This window comes from Gorilla gorilla, chromosome 15 (assembly GCF_029281585.2).
Source record: "Gorilla gorilla gorilla isolate KB3781 chromosome 15, NHGRI_mGorGor1-v2.1_pri, whole genome shotgun sequence".
Taxonomy (NCBI): Eukaryota; Metazoa; Chordata; class Mammalia; order Primates; family Hominidae; genus Gorilla; species Gorilla gorilla.
Genome location: NC_073239.2, coordinates 79,000,813 through 79,021,887, shown reverse-complemented (window position 1 = coordinate 79,021,887; position 21,075 = coordinate 79,000,813). Strand labels below are relative to the sequence as shown.

Below are 21,075 nucleotides of genomic sequence, written 5' to 3'. Positions count from 1 at the left end.
TCTGAAAAGGGATAAATTGCACAGGATCAGACCAAAGCTAGTGGTTAAGTGGTAGGTAAAGCTGGAATTCAATCCCAGATCTGCCTTACTCCAAAGCCAGAGCTCTTTTTCTTTAAAGTTGAGGGCCTAGGACATATTAGCAGATTTTAATTGCCCATACACATTATGTTGCTGAAAATGCTGTTCATTCTTTTCCTTTAAACAATATAGACACACAGGCCAGTCTATTTCATGTCCAGATACATCTAGATAGCAAAGAAGTCTAATTAAATAGCCATTTAAAAAATACAGAGGTATCTCTTTGTGAAAGCTTGCTTAAGCCATAATAAGATCATTTTTATGGTAAAAATTAAAGAACTAAGATGAAAGCAGACAGGGCTTTCCACTTGCCTCTGGAAGAACCAGAGCTGGGAGAACAGACTCACACTTACCAGGTGCTCGGTTAACAGCGAGGTTTCGGAAATGGCTGCCTTTGATCATTTCCACAGATAATCGCCCCGTTGTGGCATTGTACGAGAGCCCCACCAACAGCTCTGGCGCCCCTCCATGAGACAGCGACTGCGTGGATGAAGTACTATCACTGTGAGAAACCGCAGATGGGCTGAGCGGAGACCCTCCACTCTGGAGGGGAAGAACAACAAAGAATCCATTGGCCCACGCTGCACTACTCTCTTTTAGAGAAAGCCGATATTATGTTTGGTGAAATTGTGACCCAATCCCCAATGACTGCCAAAGATGACTAAGGGCGCACTCGGCGTGAATTACAATGGGCCCAGGGAGCACAGTCATGGATGAGATCCCTGCATTAGGAACTGACATATTTGTTTCAAGAGCTGTCTCCATTCAATATTTCCTCTCTAAAGGCAAAACGGACAAAGACGTTATTACTAGTGTAAATCAAACCCTCTAAGATACAAGGAGAGTTAATAATACATTCAATATAGACTCAAATTCCCCCCTGTGTAATCTGTGCTTGGATGTTTCTAAGGAACCCCTCCACTCCAGGCCTGAGGTTTGTTTCTGTTCTCCGCAGCTCCTTGATGAATATGGCAATACAGGAGGCGTTGTGTTTAACTATAAAAGAAATGACCACTGGACGTCTACCCCCACATAGAACATTTGGCTCCTAGTTCTGCTTAAGGTTGTTAAATATATGCCAGGTGCCAAATTTTGCCTTTTAAAGAAATAACTTACATTACAAATGAGCACTTTTACAACTGTTTGAGAAAAAAGACAACACACGGGTTGTGGGTCTCAGCGACCTGGCAGGCACCAAGTGAGCCCAGGAGAACCTGAGCTTTCTGTCATGTTTATTCACGGGCACGCTTCTCCTGAGCACCTACACTTCCCCACCAGGCACGGGCACATCGGGAGGAGGAGCACAAAACTGAGAAGGACACTGATTGTCCCTCAAGGCACGGGAGTAGGAATCGATCCTGTGGGGGCAGGCAATCCTGTCCCCCTGAAACACCATCTCCTCCACCAGAAACAAGGGCATTAGACTTGACTTAAACCTTTCTTCTCAATGTTTGAAATCATTTCTTCAAATTTCTGACCAGAAACTCAATAATTAGAACCAATAAAAGGAATCAAATATTCTGCCCATCTGCAGGAAAGTATCCTGTTTACCAAACCACAGACATTTCTGCAGAGCGCCCCCCACCCCCCGACCTAACCCGAGGCTGTACGGAACACAATTTGTAAACGGCAGGGCTAGGTGGTTGTGATAGATGCCTTACAGACCCTGCTGTCTAGAAGATAAAAATTCAACAATGAAATATTTGCTTACTCTTAAGTGAGACTCACTCCCCCTCCTGTGCTCCTATAAAAGCTTCCCGCTGTGGCACCTGTCACTCACTGCTTGCCTCTCCCATCAAATTCTGAATCCGTATAAATCTCTCAGTCCCTGGTGCATAGCCTAATGTCTGGCACATAACTATGCTCAACAAATAACTGGTGAATGAAAGATTTCCACCTGCAAAGTTCTTTTACACTAGCTCATTTTCCCCATTCAACTCCGTGCCACCAGCACACAGCATAGGGCCTAGCAAGCATAAATATGGGTGTGATCATCCCCATTCCCAAGCTCTATCACGCAGGATCCCTTCTGATCTCCACTGCATTCTGTTTTCCATCATTTCCGATGTGCTTTACTCAAATATTAAGAAAAAAGGGAGATCTGAGCAGAGATGAGACATCATCTGGCTTATAACTTTAAAAAGCTCATTCTGGCTCCCATGTCCAGAAAAGTCTGTAGAGGCAAAGGCAGAAGTGGAAAGACCACCGCTGAGCAGCTATTTCAGTAATCCAGCAGAGAGCCAGGTTCTGGTTGTACCTGAAGATAGAGCCAATAGGATTTCAGGTGGAAAACAGAAAAGTCACAGATGACTTCTGAGATTTTTGACCCCAGCAATTGGAAGAATGCAACTGCCTTTAAGCAACATGGAGAAGACTGCAAGGGGAATAGATTTAGGGAGGCAAAAATCAGGATTTCAAGCCTGAAGACGTTAATTTTGAGACATCATTGGACATTTAAGTAGACGGATCTGCCACCACTACAGTCCAGACTTTCTGTCTCCTTTGTTATTCCTCAGATATGACAAGCTTCCCCCCTCCCCCGGCCACCCCACATCCTGACTGCTTGCATGTGCTGTTCACTCTGTCTGGAACTCTCATCCTCCTCACATCACCAGCCTCGCTCTCTCAATGCTTTGAGTTCTGGCATTTTATCACCACCTCAAAGAAACTTTCTCTGATCCTCTAAACCAGCAGCAGCCTATCACTCTGTCTCCTTGCCTACTTGGCCACCACTAGACTGCAAGCTCTCCAAGGGCAGAGGCATCGCCTGCGTAGTTCTTTCCTGCATCCACTTTGCCTATACCATAATTGACAGTAAACATCTCTGAATGAATGACTGATTGAATCCAGAGCCTAGAGCGCTCCCTGATCTGTTAACATGGTTTTGTAAAAGGAGATGGGCATACTACGTGACATATAACCCACAGCAGTAGTGAGCTGCCCATCCTGTAGGCATGTAAATTATGACACCTTTCCTTGAAACCCTGTGGCAAGCAGGGAAATGGGGTATGAGGGAAGACGGTAGTAACACAAATGAAAGGTTTCAGAAGCAGCTGAAGTTCTGGGCTGCTCTCTCAGTCTGCCCCAGCATACCCGTTAAGAACGTTGCCCAGAAAGTCCCATCTCTGAGATTCATCATGATGCAGATTGGGGGCAGGAGGAGTAGGATCAGTTATCCACAATCCAGAGGGCCAAGCCACCTTCCCTGTTTTTCTCCATGCCCTCTACCACACTGCTGCTATTTTGTCCTAAAATGGACAGGGCATTTATCCATCAGGTTATCAGGAAGACAGGCATGAAAGACCCATTGTACCATGAAGTGCAAATCATGGCTTACAAGGGTGAGGAGAGCCAAATGGAAAATTAAATTAAAGTCTCTGAATTCACAGACTGAATGTACTAAATCAAGTGCTGACAATCCCAGGTCTTCGAACACACCACATCATTAGCAGCACCATTTAACATACTCACGCTTATATTACTTCTTGGCTCCAGAACCAGAGTCACTTTCATTTCCCCTTCTGGGTGCAGGTGGCTGAGATAGAATAGTTTCTCTCCCATCATTCTCTCTCGGGTCATCTTCCGGGCAGCGTACAGGCGGAAGCGGACAGCACAGGCAGCCACGTCTCTGGGCTCCAGCTTGGCAAAGGTGACCTTCTCCCTGAAGATGGGGTTGGGCCCTCTCTGTATGTTCGTCCTGCCCCTCTGTTTCTTACCAGGCAGCAGCACTACATGAACTTGCCAGGAGTTGACACCACTTCGGTCCTTATCTGGGAGGCCCTGTGCCCTCACAATGGTCACTGTGAGCTTCTGGCTGGCGGCTCTATATTCAAAGATGACATCTAGGTCACCACACTTTGAGATGGGCTCTGAGACCCCGGATGGCACCTGCAAATTGGTCCTGTCCTGTTCCTGTTGCAGGCAGAGGAAACAATTAGAAATGGAAATGATGATACCCAATTACATTTTGGCCAGTTGGTGCCCCTTTGTGCTCCTTCAGAATCCCTGCTTTCTAACTGCCAGTGTATTCCCTCTATATCAGATAGGTCTGTTTACTGGTCTATCGCTGCATTAAACTGTGAATTCTTTGACGGCAAAGTGCCTAGCATATGGTGCGCCTTCGTGAATGTTTTTGGAATGGATAACTAAAGCTTTTATATTTTTGCAAAGTGTTTTCATATATACTGCCTCTCAAAAAGCACAATTGCCCAGGATCATTGAAACCAACTGAGATGCTAAATCTAAAATTAAGTCAACAGGCAATTGTCCATAGGCGACTTTTCCTTGTGTCCCTAAATACAGATGGTTGAGCCTGAGCCTGTTCTCCACAGGCAAGAGCTTTCTACAGACAAGAATTTTGATGGGAGTCCCAGGAAGGTGATGCTTCAGTATATTTTCAATCTAAGTGGGAGAAAAGGTTTAGGGCTGAGCTTCTCAAACTTTAATGTAGACCTAAATCATCTGAGGATTCTGATTCAGTAGGTCTGGAGTGGAGCTTGAGATTCTGCCATTTCTGGGACATGCACAAGGGATGTTGATGCTGCTAGCCTCGGCTCACACTTTGAGCAGCAAGGATTTAGGAGGACACCTCCACAGCCCTTTAGTAAACAGCAACACTGAGCCTGGAGCCAGAACACCTAAACTGAAATCATTACTCTACCACTGACTAGCTTTTTTACCCTGGCCAAATAGACCAGCCTCTCGGTATTCTAGCTTAAAAATGCACATTAATGTGCCTACTTGCTGGTGTGTTGTTGTGAGGTTTTCATTGATATGAAAATACCTGGCTTAGACCAGACTGCATAAATATCTATTCCCACCACTGGACTGGTGCTACCTATTCTCAAACACACATCCCTCTTTATGGAATGTCACCCTTGGGTAGCAATTTACTTGCAGCCACTCAGATCTGATGACCTTACTGGGAAAACTGAGCTAGGCTGCATTTATTATAATGAACCACCCCACTAACAAATTATAAATAATGTCAATAATAATTCTATTTTCCTCTGAAGGCATGATCCTTACCTGTAACTAAACTTTGATCTGATTCTTATTGCAAACCAGTTCTTATTTATGCAATTGAACACCAGACCTTGCTAATTTAGAGATCTCGTTTCAAATTATAATACAATGCCTCAAAATGTGCATCCATCAATGAAACTTTCCCACATAGTCTGGGTGAAAGTTCATGGTTCTCTGGGTTCATATTTCCTTAGGAAGCCCAGGCCTACCACTTACTAGCTCTATGACACTGGGCAGGTCATTTAATCCTTTCCATGTTCTATTTTCCTCAACTGTAAAATGGAGATGGTACCTTCTGTGTAGGGATGTTGTAAAAAGTAGAGGACTTGACAGACAGTAGACATCTAATAAATATCCTTTTCTTTTAAGATTCAAATTAGCCTGCAAGAAAATTTAGATTTCTTGTAAAATAAGTGAAGCTTCTTATATCCTTTCCTCTGAGCATGCAATCATGCGTGAGTGTTTCTATTCAGAGGTACTTAGTTTCAAGTGATAAAAGTGGTTGCTATAGAGACTTTTGAATACAACTGACTAGTGTATATATATTAGAAGCAAGTCTCCAAGGATTTAGGCCAACTCAAAAATCAAGTCAGAATCTTCTCTCAAACTCCCTTGTCTCTTCCTAAAACTCCCATCTATTTTAGCCTACTCTTGATCATCTCTGTATTGCATTTCTGACCATAAGTAATAATAGCTAACATCTACTAAGCTACTTCTTATGCCAAATACCATATCAAATCCTTTACAGACTATAAAAATTGGCTCTTAAACACTTCAGATCTTCTTGGCCTTAATTCATGTTCCGTCTTCCCCTAAGGCACAGCCTATATGGGCTCTAAGTAGTTTCAGCCTGGAACTACTCAATAAAGTCTTACCTTCTACCCACACAATATAATTCTCATTTCTTATCATTGGTCTCTCTGTTGACCACCAAGGCTTAGACAGATGCAGAACCCGGCTTGACACCAATATATGTAAAGTCTACTTTTTGCCCCGTAGTAAGTTGTCCTATCAGTTCACACAGCTTCTTGGAGTGTGATCACACAAGATCAAGCAATTAGCCATACTGAGTGGTGGCCAATTCAACTGTGTATTCTCATACTTGACCTCCCTTCTTCCCTGCCTTACTTCCCTTGTCTCGCACTTTTGTTCCCTGGGGTTGCACTCCCAAAGTAGGGAACAAAGCCTTTACGTAGGCTCTGCTTTTTTGAGGAACCCAACTAAGAAACATTATCTTTTTGAATATTTACATCAATGCAATGAGGTAGGTATTTTAATATCTTCATTTTATGGAGGACGAAGCTAAAGCTTAGAAAGACTAAATAACTAACACACTCTCTCCCCCCAAGCCCAGATCAAATTCCCAGACAAGATTATCCAGGACTCATTCCCTGGCAGTTTGAGTCCCGGGCCTGCCTTAACTCGTATTCAATACTCAAAATTCCAAACCTTATTTTGAAACATACAGTCTCCTTTCTTCTTCCCCAAACCTTTAGGCATCACTATTTCTACATATAGACATATGTGTGTGTGTGTGTGTGTGTGTGTGTGTATATATATATATATATATAGAGAGAGAGAGAGAGAGTGAGAGAGAGAGAGAGCACGAGAGAGAGAGAGAGAGCGCGCACAAGATGAAGGGGGAGAAGACGGAAGGTGGGGGTTGGAATCACACTCTCTGTGGTTTTCACATCCTTTGAGGCCACTGCTCTTAATGTTAGTTAATAGCTCTTAGTTTTGTCAACTTCAATGCCAAGGTAAAAATATTTTAGTGAATGAGGAGCCCTCTCCACTTATGTATCAGGCTATCTCTTCAGATAAATGCTCACTCCACCTGCAGGTTTCTAAGAGAGTCCTGGGTAGAGCTCCTGACTGTCCTAAGAACTCCTCTGAATAAACAGATCCTGCCAATGGCTGGGCTTTGGATAGGCCAGTTCAAGCTGTGGCCCATGAAAACTGGGCTTTGTAGCCCCTCCCTGGGTTGATTTGAGAAAAAGATTTGTGAATGTTGGTATTTTCATAGCAATTAATTATTTCAACACACTTTACCTCTCACCAGGCAACTGAAGGAGCTCCTCATGTGGGTACTGTTAATACCACTAATCCATCTGACCTTCCTGCAAGGTAAAAATCTCTTCATTCTTATCCCCATTTGGCAGATTTTAATTAACTTCTCAAGGCCAACCAATTAATCAGTGGAAAGCAGAGATGAAAAGTGGGACACCTGTCTCCCTGTGTGCTCAAAATCACCAGCCACACTCCCATTGTCTTTCCTGCCAAGCCCTGGGTCTGCAGGAAAAAGCCAAAGGCCTTTGCCAGCAGAGAAGAGCAGAGCTCGAAAATCCATCAGCCTAACAGGTAGTCACACTGCACGACCAACCAGTTTCCTGCTGAGACAAAATAAATGATTCCTTGAGCTCCAATATCCTGGGCTTTTCCTTAAGATGAGAATACTTGTGTCAAATTGTCAAAACCCATGTAGGTTTAAAGATTTTCTGTCAAACTGAAAGCCTTTCTGTTTTAGTAAGATAGTGTTGATGTCATCTGTGTGGCCTAAAGTAAACAGGCCTACAATATGTTCCTGATGCCAGATACACAGGGGAAGACAGAGTTCTCAATACAGCTAAGAGGCAAATAAATCAATTCTTAAAAGGCAAGCTAAGCCTGCAAAGCAGGCAGTTACAGGAACTGCCTCCGAGTTGGATTTGAAGTTCTACTGTAGGAGCACCAAATTACAGTTTTTTCTCAAAATAGATAGGAGGTTGAATGGAGCACACAGAGATGTCTGGGTATTTTTGGAGTCTGAGAACATTTAGTACCCTCAATACCAAGTCTTCTATTAAAGCTCCAGCAGGCAGGTAAATGGGAGGTGACCTGGAGAAGTCACTTCCAAGCCTCATGGCACAATCACCAAGGAGACAGAGTATCAATAGGCAGGCAAATCATTTGGTCTGTTTTGTTTTTGGGAGAGAGATTCAAAATATTTTTTAAGTGTTAGTGTGTGGGATTTGATATGGCTTGGTAGTAAACTAACGGGTAAGCAGAGTTTTTTCTTTTTTTAAACAAAATGTATAAAGTTAATGGCTTTGGGTGCCTCCATATGAAAGGCTGCTTTTTAACAAGCCACAAACCACATATGTGAGCTACCATTTCTGGTCCTCAGCAGAGACATCTACACAGGGGCACAGATGTGTAGGCATACCCCTCCTTAGATACTACCTACACGCACCAACGTGTTAGCAGCTAAGGCTTGGAAACAGGGTTTTCTGTGATTTTTTTTTTTTACCTTGAGTATTTAGCGTGTGTGACACTCCAAGTCCTAATAAGAGATGCATCCTGTTTATTTTCTCAAATGGATGCTAATAAAATCCATTCACCTCTCTCCTCCTTCCCCCATCCCTGCAAATTATATTAAAGGTTTATATATGTATATGACTTATTTCATCAAAATTAATTTCAAATTAGGTATTAAACACCATTCCTTAATGCCTTCCAATGTCACAGAATCATGATAGGAGGGATCTATCTAATGGAAAAATAACCGTAAGGGCCAGTAAAAGGAAACAATTTGGTAAAATCCTTATCACAGTGCCTGGCATATATTAACTGCTCAATAAATGGTAGCTACTACCATCATCACCTCCAGCCATATCTCTGGATTGATTGTTACGTTTATTCTGGACTAAGCTTTAATTGAAAAAGAACTTTGGAAGAAGTATCTTTTATCAGAGATTTACTACAAAAGCAGTGTCAATGGCCAGAGGGGCATTACTGATTAATGCTGTCTTCTAGGCACAAAATATATTTTGTATATATTCACAGTGCAAGATCTGCATCATTACACCTTGTATAATTTCACTTGGAAGGCCATTTCATTTTAGTTCAATTTTCAAATTATTTTCATGTCAAATAATCATAACTTGAGATTTGGGCTAAATAAAAATAGACTCCACTTAATTGAAACCATGAAGTAAATAAACCAGTCCCTCTAAAGAACTGAAAATTCCATTATTTAAAATTAAGTCTATAAAAAGCCTTCATATAAAAGAAAAGCCTGGCTGTTCCTGGATCCATTCTGCCACCATTCTTATTTTTCTTTTTCTTTCTTTTTTTTTACCATTCTTCTTTTTTTTCCATTTTGAGAGAAATTTATGACTCTTTTATTGACATGCATGGGATTTTGGTCATCTGGACAAAAATTTATTGCAGATAAAAGTAATGCTTCCTTTCTGGAAATTTTTTTTTTTTTTTTTTTTTTTAGTGAGATGAGGAGAAAGGAGAGTGGAAAGAGGGGAAGGGGAAAGGGAACCAATGAAAGAATGAAAAACAGATAACTTGCCTCTGGACTCCACATGGAGGAGCTGTCAGTGGCATAGGAATCTTCAAATCCCCGGCTATTAAAAGCTGTCTCCATCTCCAAGCTGCCCTCTGTGGATTGGCGCCTGAGGCTTTGGACCACATTGGACTCTAGGTGAGATGTGCCGTGGTGTTTGGCATCCCCCCTTTCACATGGGGACTGTGAGTGAGCACGGATGTGGTCATCTTCACCGTAGGAGAGATTCTCAGAATAACGCCGTTGGCTGGCTCCATCCAAATCTAAATTTGCAATAAGAAAACCATTTCAAATGCATTATTTTTAACACCTTTTTACCTAGAGAAATTGAGTAATTGCAGTCACAACAATCAAGACTGCAGAAACAGAACCCATACCAATAATACCTGCAGAAACATAATTCTATCCATACAGTGAAGAAACTTGATCCATAAAATGAAAAAGAACATTATCTCATTATGTGGCATATCAGAAGGCTTAATACTTTTTAAATATGAGTGTAGAGAATATATATTTATGTCAAAGGGATAAAATCGACACAGCATTTTGCTGGAGCTAATGACCACAAGACTTCTGCAATGGATCTAAAAGCAAAAAGAGTCATCTAATATGGATATCGTATGGTCTCCCGACTCTACCATGCTTCCTTTTCTCTTCAGTGTTTACCACATTACCCTCTGCTCAAAAAGCTTTGGTGATCCTACCAAGTAAAAAGTTCTCTCCTTGATCCATGGTCTTGGATTGATATGATCTGAGTTTAAATCCTGTCTCTGCCATAAGAACCCGGACAATATTCAAATTCTCTGAATCTTTGCTTCTTTATCTAAAAAATGATAAAAGCCATCAGAGGGTCACTGTGGACACATGAAATAATATTCACCTGGCAGCCAGCAAGGCCTTCCGTAAATATTAGCCTTGCTTACCTGCCTGGCCTGAACTGGCCTCATCCAACCCATCCAACTCCATTTTCCACTGCTTCCCAAGTGACCATGTCTCATTCCTCTGGTCTCACTGGTTTATGAAAATACTAGCTGTGTATTTCTGCTCACAGTGCCCCTCAAACCCTCCCTGTGTCCTTTCCTCCCTCCCCATACAAAGCACCAACAACTCCTGAGACTTCCCTGACTCCTTCAGTCCCCACACTTTTCTCTCTCAGCACCCCTCACCCCCATTCATCCCTTTCGTCTTCCTACATGTCAAGAGTGTCCTCAGATGGTCAGGAAAAGCTGGCAGGGTCTTCCTAAGAAATAGCTGCCCCCACTATTTGCCTCCCACACCCAAAGAGAAATTGAGGATCTCTTATCTCTTTGGCCTCTTTTCTCCTCCAGCAGACCCCATCCCAGGATGAAAGAAAACTAGAGATTTAGACAGGACAAGGGAGTGGGTTGGCAAAGTCTATGTCATAAAGCTCTTATATATACATTGTATGGTAGCAATTGTTTTCCCTTGTTAGTCTTATACCTCAGCTATTAATAGAATGTAAGCTTCTGGATGGTACTAAGCCACATATATCTACTGCATAGTCTTTATCTGCCAGTGCGTTATCACTTACCCTTCAGAGAACTTTAAAGTCTAGGTAGGTAGCAAATATTGAAAGCAGCCAGGTATGCAGCAATATGAGTGGTGGTGACAGGGGTTCACCAGAGTACATGACCCATGTATAGTAAGCATTCAAACTTTAAAAATATGTTATCAACCAGACCATATAAAACATCTTCAGGCACATCCTCGGGGCAGAACTTCAGACTCCTAATATGGGGTTTTGTAAAATCACAGCAGGCCATTGAGAAAGTTCCCTATCTTCTTCGTTATCCTTAATTATTCAGTTCAGACCCCTTGGAAACACTTTTATGGGACATTACAAAATTTTTACATCCAGACTTTTGGTTATTTGGCAAACATCCTAAAAACAGGCCACACAAAATGACAGAACAAGGAAAAATCCACATGCAAAAACCTACAACATAAAGCAGGATTTTCTTCCAAGTCTCTAATTAGCACACCCATTCCTCACATATGCGAACAGTAAAATGTCCTATTAAACAGTGGGTCATCCATCAACATGTGTAGAACCCAGCAGGATTTCAGCACAAAATTTTACTTTGCCAAGAAATTATCCCCATAAAATTGTCTCATGACTTTAACTCCTACGGTGATAATACCAAGATCAGTAATAAGAGAATTTTCAAAAGCTACATTAAGCCTTGAAAAGTTATTCATAACTGAAAAACATAAGAATGATATTAATGTAACAAACCATTTTCCATGACAGACAAGCAAGGAATGAATTAGAGAAGCAAATCTGGGGTACAAGTCAAGCTGCGAGGAGGAGGAAAGGGAAAGGTGATTCACCTTTCCATAAAGCAGTCTTCCCGTGCCTTTAAATTAAAGATCATGACACCTTCAATACACGCACAAAAGTAATTGCCTGTTGTCAGAGAAATGTATCCTGGCTTCTTAGAAATTATAGGCCATAACAATGTCACATCAACCAAATTTATTTTAACAGGGAAATTCTTCCACTTGCTTAGTTCATATCCCACTTTGATGGAATAAAACCCCATTATTCAAATACTTTTTTCATACTCCCAAACCTCTCTCCCCGATCACCACCCAAATACAAAGACTTCTGCTTACCATCTGTGATGGCAAGTTTTATGTGTCAACTTGGCTAGACTATAGGTGCCAATTACTCAATCAAACACTAAATCTAGGTATTGCTGTGAAGGTATTTTATAGATGTGATTAAAGCCTATAATCAGTTGACTTTAAGCAAAGGAGATTATCCTACATAAGTAGTCAGCTGAAAGACCTTAAGAGTACTGAAGTTCCCTGGAGAAGAAATTTAACCTAAGAACTACAGCTTCAGCTCATGCCTAGAGTTTCCCCCTACCTTTCCCAACAACCTGTACGGCAAATATGGGGGCTGTGTATTTCTGTTACCTAGCCAGCCACCACCTTCCCAATTCTTTGCAATGAATCTCTTGGGGTACACACCACACACACACACACACACACACACACACACACACCTGCATGTGCAGGTGTTTGCATGTACATGTACATTTTGTGTGTACATATATGCATGTAATCCTGCTGATTCTAGTTCTCCAGTTGAACCATGACAGATATACCATCTCAAACAAAACTAAGTACACATTCTGGAGACAATTGAGCTGGTTTTGAGGACACCACAGTAATAACATCTAGCTTGTAGGAAATATCCTCAGAATAACTATTCCATACACAAAAATAAGGTTACTGCTAGAAAAAAAAAAAGCCCCAGGAAATGGACTATTATTCTACAGCTAACCTTTCATGCCTAAAGACCTTGCATACAGGCCTCCAATCCAGACCACTTAGACCAAAAACCCTCTTTAACGTTATCAGGAATGCATTGACAATTAGTGTGCAATAACCCTAAATCAGATACACAGGACAAAAGAGAACTTGCCTGGAACATGGTTCTAAATAGCCTCACCACAGAATCTAGAATGAAGGATTTCACTTAAGATGAAATATGAGACAACCTACCAATAGCTCACTCATGTTTCAGATTTTACTTAGATTTGGCCCTTTAATTTCACTGTCCAACACTTTTGAATGCATTTTTAAAGTGGAAGAACTGTTTCTACAACTAAATTTGATCTTACAAAACAATGTTTACAGTGGAATAAAACAGCTAAATAGAGAATAGGCATACCAAAAAATTCCTCTCTGGAGTGCATGCTTAATCTTTTCATGATTCTTTACCACTGAAAAAAATCCACTGATATAAAGATGAATAAAAAAATCAAGCAATAAAAACCATGTTAACATTTCCATGGCATCTGGTAACCTAAAATTTGGCATGTGGCTATTTCTATGAAAATCCTGCTGATTTTCTTCAAAATCTACAGGTACTTCATTCAATGTAGTAGATTTTTTTCCTCTTTAACCTTTTCTATCACCATCTGTCTAAAATTCAGAATTGCCAGTTAGGACAAGAGATAATTTGTTGCTCATTCCAGGAAGGATAAGGGTTAGAATGGTTGTCAGAACTCTCAGAACATCAGCCATTTGTGTAAATCAGAAGCCAGACACTTGGGCTTTTGGGAAATGGGGCCATTAGCTTTAGGATTAAACAAGCTGTTCTCAGGGAATCAACTGCTATTAACTTTCATTAGCTAACATTTGCCCTCTCAATGGAGAGAAAGGAGTGCTGTGATGTAACATCAGAGAAAGAGAAAAGCCAAGAGAGGGGGTGGGCAAATGATTCTGTCAGCGGCCACTGATGTTGTGGTTTGGTTATATAAGGCCTTTACTTATTAATTTGAGCTAAAAAGAATGGCAGTAAAATATATGATGTTGGCTTATGTCACTAAGTCAGACTACATGATGGATAGCAAGTTATTCCCGCTCAAAATTAGGGGTCTTTTTGTTAATTCCACCTCTTTAATCCTTTATTCTGTCTGCTTGTCCTGTGCTCATCCTCAAATCAAAATTTCTTCCGTTTTATCTTCTCTCAATTTCTGCACCCTCCTTTTTATCTGTCTGGGTTTGAAAATATGGAACATCTACAGCTATGCCCTCATTTGACTGACCACCTTCCCAAAAGGAAAGAAGTAAAGGTTAGAGAGCTCAGGTAACTGAGACCAGGTCATGAAGGTGGGTGGCATAGCATTTTCTCTTGCTTTTTTACCAAACACACTTCACAGACCCTTCCCTGTTACAATGGCTGTGTCTATTCAGGGCTCTGGGCATAAAGCAGTCAGATAGATACCTTGACCTTTGCTTGGGAAAGCACAAAGAAATAGTGTACTGTTCTGTTTGCATCCTCTCTCCAGGTTACTTTGGGTCTATGTTAGAGAGGGGAGGAGGACCTGTAACAAGGTCTGCCCAACATCCCAAGCTGGCTGCCCTACCTTTGAGTATCCCCTCCCCTTTGTGAAATGTAAATTTAGGATGATGATGCTGGAAAATGACATAAGACTTTGTGCTTACCCAGTAATTTTCATGCAGGTGGGGTGTGTCAGAAACTACAAGGACTGAGAGTAAGGATGCAGGGGCATGTGCTGTTTGAAAAAGGTTATTTAATACTATTACACTACTTTTTTATTTGAAAGATAAAAATACCCATTGCTTTCATAATGCAAACTAATTAGAAGAAAGGCTTCAAAATATCTTCTGGAGTTATATAGATATGTGGAAAACTTATTTTATGATTCTAAATGGGAGAAATGGCACAGACTCTCAATGTCAGTGGACAAGTACGTGACATTTTCGTATCTATCAAAAGGGAACAAGATTTGCTAAGCTCAACAAATACTATTCTAAATTTAGGAAGAAGTGGCCAATAAGAAAGAAAGGGAAGGGGTCCTACAACCTAGTATTGAGACCCACCCATTCCTGATCCACTCCCTCTCTCAACCTCCTGCATGGCAGTCCCCTTGGGAGGTTTAAAGCAGCCCCTTTGCTCCACGTAATGCATCCTGTCTCATTTTCTTTTCCTCTCTGGACTCTCAGATGCAGAGTGCAGAGGTTGAATAACTTGGATGCACTCTTACCATTGGCCATCCCCGGTCTAAAGAAAGGGTGTGAGGCAAAGAATACCTTCGCAGGCAGATACTTCTGTGCCATCTTCTCCGTGTGTCAACAACGAACGGCTGAATTTTGGTTTCTGCTCCAATCCTGTCTGCTTTCCTTTCTCAGATGTCACTGAACGGAAACTCTGGGACCGGGACACGGAAATCTCAAATTGTTTGATCACCTCCTCGTCACTGTCAGAAGATGTGGACAGCTCTTCGTCATCCCCAAAGCTGTTGACTGGGAGTAAACAAGAGCCATGAGTCTCCTGTGTGGCCTATGTGCTCCAATACAGAGATAGACTCTCCAGGAAAACAGAAGAGAAGAACATGGACAATGAGTTTGAACAAAGGCACACTCAAACTGGATAGAAAAAAATTTAAAGCACTTTTGCAACACAAATTTGAGTCCAAAGCAAAGAATGCTCACGAAGGTAATTAGAAATACAGTATATAGCTAGAACCCAAGACAAATCATTGGGACACCCATAATCATCACAATGAACCCTCATGTTGAGCCAGGCAGCCCTGCTGATTTGTTATGTTGCTTAAATGTGTTCATAACTGGAAACAGAACATTTATCAGCACATTTGCCTTATATGCAGTTCTAGTCAATGACCATGGGATGTATGCTCTTCATCTAATCTCATTTATTAAAACACACATAGCCAATCCCCACTTCGGAGAAGGAATATCTACAACACGATTTTCCAAAAGCTTTCTAGTTTTGAAAAGAGACCCCACCAGGCGCAGTGGCTCACGCCTGTAATCCCAGCACGTTGGGAGGCCGAGGTGGGCAGATCACTTGAGGTCAGCAGTTCCAGACCAGCCTGGCCAATATGGTGAAACCCTGTCTCTACAAAAAATACAAAAATTAGCCAGGCGCAGTGTCAGGAGCCTGTAATCCTGGCTACTCGGGAGGCTGAGACAGGAGAATCACTTGAACCCAGGAAGTGGAGGTTGCAGTGAGCTGAGATCGCACCACTGCACTCCAGCCTCGGTGACAGAGTGAGACACTGTCTCAAAAAAAAGAAAAAGAAGAGAAAAGAGACTCATTGTGTGTGTGTGTGTTTTAACTCATTTAGAAATTTTCTGAATCTTTCTCAGCATCAACAACCCAACCTTTGAAAAATAAGTTGTATTGTACGTATTTGAGGTTTACAACATGATGGTATGGGATACATACAGATAGTAAAATGGTTCCTAGAGTGAAGCAAATCAACGTATCTATCACCTCACATAGTTACTTTTTTGTGTAACAAGAGCAGCTGAAATCTACTTATTCAACAAAAGCTCCTAATGAAATACAGTTTTATTCACTATAATCCACATCTTATAGGTTAGATCCATAGACTTGTTCATCCTGCATATCCGCTTTGTATACTTTGACATGCATCCCTATTCCTGCCCCCCGCCCCCTGCCCCCTGCCCCTTGATAACTGTTTTGTTTTGTTTTGTTTTTTTAGATTCCACATCTAAGTGAAATGATGCACTATGTCTCTTTCTGTGTCTGGCTTATTTCATTTAGCATAATGTCCTCCAGTTCCATTCATGTTAGGGCAAATGGCAGATCTCCTTTTTAAAAATTTTTTTTTCATTGTCAATATAAAAATCTCCTTCCTTTCTAAGGCATATTTATGTACCACAATTTCTTTATCCATTTGTCCATTGACGGACACTTAGATTGCTTCCTTATCTTGGCTATTGTGAATAATGCTGCAGTGAGCATGGGAGTGCAGATACCTTTATGAGGTGGTGATTTCACCTCCTTTAGGTATATACCCAGAAGATGGACTTGTGGATCATATAGTAGTATATTATTAATTTTTTTTCTTTTCTTTGAGACAGAGTCTCGCTCTGCCACCCAGGCTGGAGTGCAGTGGCACAATCTCAGCTCACTGCAACCTCTGTCTCCTAGGTTCAAGCAATTCTCGTGCCTCAGCCACCAGAGTAGCTGAGATTACAGGCATGCACCACCATACCCAGCTTTATTTATTTATTTGTTTGTTTGTTTTAGTAGCGACAGGGTTTCACCATGTTGGTCAGGGCCTCCCAAAGTATTGGGATTACAGGCGTGAGCCACCATGCCCCCAGCCTATTGTTAATTTATTTAGGAACCTCTATACTGTTTTCCATAACAGCTGCAACCATGTACATTCCCATCAACAGTGTGCTAGAGTTTCCTCTTCTCCATACCCTCACCAACACACGTTGTCTTTTGTGTTTTTGATAATAGCCTTCCTAATGAAACACCCTTTGAATTATTCATACACTTTTCCCACACCCTTGATATATCAGCACACGGGCCCTCTTTCAGTTTCTCCAACAGGCCGAGATTGTTCCTGCTGTTGAGCTCTTTGACTTTGTTGTTCCTTCTGCCTCCCCCAGGTGTTTATATGTCTGGCTCCTTCACATCGCAGGTCTCAGCTTGACTGGCACTTCATCCTACAGTCCTCCCTGAACACCCTCCCTTAAGTAGTTGCCTTCATAGCACTAAGCTTTAGTTCTCTGTTCTCCCCGATAACTTCCATGAAAATAAGGATATTTCCTATTTTGTTAACTGATGTCTCTCAATATGTAAAACAATGCCTGCTCCACAGTAAGTAGTTCATAAACACTTGTTAAATATTGAATGACCTGGTGAATACCCAGAGTTCTCCTAAGCCTGAGTGTATATCCATGCACACACACATACACACACACACACACATGCACATACACGGTTCCCTGTGCTTAGAATACTCTTCTCCAGCCCCTATATACACTAGTCAGGAATCTAACTCATCATTGAGGTCTCAGCTTAGACATCACCTCTTCCAGAAAGTCCTTCCCTGACCTCTTACAGCAGGTTAAGAGCTCCCTGCATGTGCTGTAAAACAATTTTCTGTTCTCTCTTGTCAGTGCTCCCTCGGACGCCACGGCAGCATTACCTATCTAACTGCAAGTTACCCACCTAATCTGCATATACCATGAGGGCGAGGAGCACATCAGACTGCGCACCTTTGCATCCAGGCCCTATCTCCAAGCCAGGCACAAAGCAGAATACTCTGTAAATATTTGCTGAATGTGAATTGGAAACCATAAATAATGGGGAATAATTTTTCATCATTTTATATCCCAAAGTCAAATAGTGATTCCAGAGAAGAATATGGTGTTCATTCACAGATGGGTCCTGAAGATCACTTCTGAGTCAGAAGCCAGGAAGGAATAAAAAGCCATATTTCAAGTGAGAGAAAATACTTTTAAACACCAGCCTGGTCAAAACATGTATTCTCTGGCTTGTCTAAGAGCTGACATTCCTGAGGTTCTTTGGAAGACTAGCAATAATAACCCACTTACTGAGTGCTCATTATGTGCCAGGCACTGTCATAAGTGCCCGACACACAAAACCTTTACAACTATTTCCATTTTTCCAAGAAAATTGAGGCAGAGAGAAGTACACAGCTGGCAGAAGATCACACTGTCAATTAAGAGCAGAACCAAGATCTGATTTAAAGCAGCCAGTCTCTAGCACCCACATTTCTAATCATAGTGCTGGAGAATCAGAGAGAGGTGGTGGAAAGAACTCTCACTCTGTGTACTCACATTAACTAGTGGAGGTCCTGTGGCCAAGTCTCTTAATCTCTCTTACGCCTTGTTTTTGGATCATTTTAAAGGTCTGGATCATCTCCCAGGTCTTTTCTAGCTCTAAAATTCTCCAACTCCAAACTTCCTGCTGGACATGCATCAACATTTGATTTGTTTTTCACTGACCCTCTCTTTTATGGAGCAGCTTCTCCATGAACATAAGAGTACATCTTTGTCATCTCACTTAATTCTATTGGCTGCATCTAACGCCACAGTAGGGCTTGAAAACCTAAGTGTCAGAAGAGACTAGATTTCCCAGCATTACTCCAATAAGCTAGGCAAATACCATTCCATCAGAAAACCACCATAATGAACAGTCTCTTCATGCCTCCATGTGCTGGGCATAGCACTCCAGGATGGGATGGACCAATGCATATAGGAGAGATCCAGGGACAACAGGAACAAAATCAAACTACTTCCACCTTTAGAGTACAGGACCAGCTAAGCACCTGGGGAGATACATGAATGTGAGGGGTGTCTGGATTAGACAACAATTGGAGTGCTTTCCAACTCTGAGATTCCATTCTAATTTATACTTTTAGGCCAATTTTTAAAATTTAAGTAGTCATAAGTCATCCATTTCAAATGAGTTAGCCAATGCACAGATATCTTTCCATCTATAAAATTAATAATTGCAACTAATTTATTAGTATATGGTTCTTGATTTTTTTTCAGTGAGCCATTGATCATCCACAGAGCAAAAATTCTCCTTGCCTGATATACAATCATACAGTAGTTATAACATTTCCCATATACTAAACATATATACCAGCTACCTTCTTGGGACTTTGCATCTACCCATTCCATGAAGTAGGAATTCTATTCTGATTATATAGATAGAAACAAAAGACAGAGAAAAGTTAAGTAACTTGTCATAAGGCAACAAATTTAAGACATTACCAAAGTTGGGACTTAAGCGTAGCATCTATGTCCCTAACCACTCTGCATATCATCAGATTTCACTGCATCAGGAAGCTGAAGCCCTATCTAGCTTACCCCTCATAGTAAGGTTCAGGGAGCTCTCCTGCTTCCACCCTGAAACCTGTGAAGAGTGCTTTCTTTGTGATGGATAAAGGAAAAGCAGAGCAGTGAAAAGGGCAGTAGTAGTGTAGATGTGAGTGCATACAGGCTTATTGCTCCTTGTGGGATTATAAATACATCTGCACGTGCTATTCTAAGCCTCACTCCCCAAGGACCTCAGGGAATTCTCAGTCTAAAAATGAAACTTGCAATCTCTTGCAAAGGCCACTGAGCAGCAATAGAAGTCAATAGTGGCACTGTTACAGTAATAAAAGCAATCCTTTATGCAGCATTTATCACATGCCAGGCATTGTTCTACTGCTTGACATATGTTAACTTATTTACCCCTCACAATAACCTAAGGAAGTAGGTACTATTATTATCCCCAGGCTATGAATGAAGAAACTAAGGCACAATGAGGTTAATAACTTGCCACAGTCATAACAGTTTATAAGCAGTGAGCCAAGATTCAAACCCAAGCTGTCTTGCTCCGAAGTCCATGTTATTAATAGTCCATTACGCTCCCTCTACCATCTGTTTCCCCATGGAAAAAACTTCTTAAATTCTGAACAAAATGGATGCAACTGTGTTTTATCACCAGAAAAATAAAATCACATACATTGGGCTGGAAAAGATTTTCATGAGCATCTATTCCCTCTATTTCACATAGAAAAACTAAAGCCAAAAAGCTGAAGTGATTTGCCCACCATCGCACCAAACAAGCACCAATCTAAAGTCTACCATGTTCCAAGTCAATGGTTTTTCCATAGCATTTTCCAATCTCTCCCCAATGTTTCCTTTTTTTTTTTTTTCAAATTTAAAGTTTGGCTCTTGTCTATTTGCAAGATCCCAGCTACTTGCCTTTCAATGTATCTATGCTACCAACTAAATAGCTGATGTGGGTTTCATTTAACTTAATCTTTGAAAATCACAAGGTCTCATCTAAGTTGTGACACTTATTTCAGCAATAAGATAGTATTTTCTGAAGCATCATATAAATACCAAGTTCAAATCCCTTTCCAATTAAGTACCAAGGAAATAATACAGTAGAAATTTTTATTAAAATCTTTACCTCTTCATCCAATTAACTTGCTAATGTGACAGAAAAAAAGTTACACAATTATCGTAAATGTGGATACACCTTGAAGCTGAAAGACTGTTCATTTCACTCAATCACAGAATTCAGACAGATCTCAGATATCATCTAAACATCTGCCACCAAAGAGAAGGCTGACTCTCCCGCAATCTTTCTGATACATGTACTCCAGCAGCTTCATCCCTTTATTAACACACAATCAAGGTGCTACTGTGGGCTTCTTGCACTGGCAGGCAGTTAATGACTTTGACAGGCAGAGAGGTATCCAAAAATGACCTATCAATATCAAGTTCCTATTGCTATGAAGCCAGAGTGTTCCTCTCTCTAATTT

At 41.2% G+C, this 21,075-nt stretch overlaps 1 protein-coding gene across 9 annotated transcripts in view; it reads right to left on the bottom strand.

Moving 5' to 3' along the window:
• SYT16 (synaptotagmin 16) overlaps window positions 1-21,075 on the bottom strand; it is a 318,945-nt gene that overhangs the window by 44,482 nt on the left and 253,388 nt on the right. For all 9 annotated transcript variants that reach the window (XR_010130767.1, XR_010130766.1, XR_010130764.1 and 6 more), the window contains 4 exons: window positions 15,029-15,241; window positions 9,443-9,699; window positions 3,550-3,990; window positions 432-621 (listed from right to left, as the gene is read on the bottom strand). Coding sequence is in view for 4 of the 9 variants with exons in the window: in XM_055361139.2 (XP_055217114.2) it covers window positions 432-621; window positions 3,550-3,990; window positions 9,443-9,699; window positions 15,029-15,241 (1,101 nt within the window). In the remaining 5 variants the exon portion in view is untranslated. The remainder of the gene's footprint in view (window positions 1-431; window positions 622-3,549; window positions 3,991-9,442; window positions 9,700-15,028; window positions 15,242-21,075) is intronic.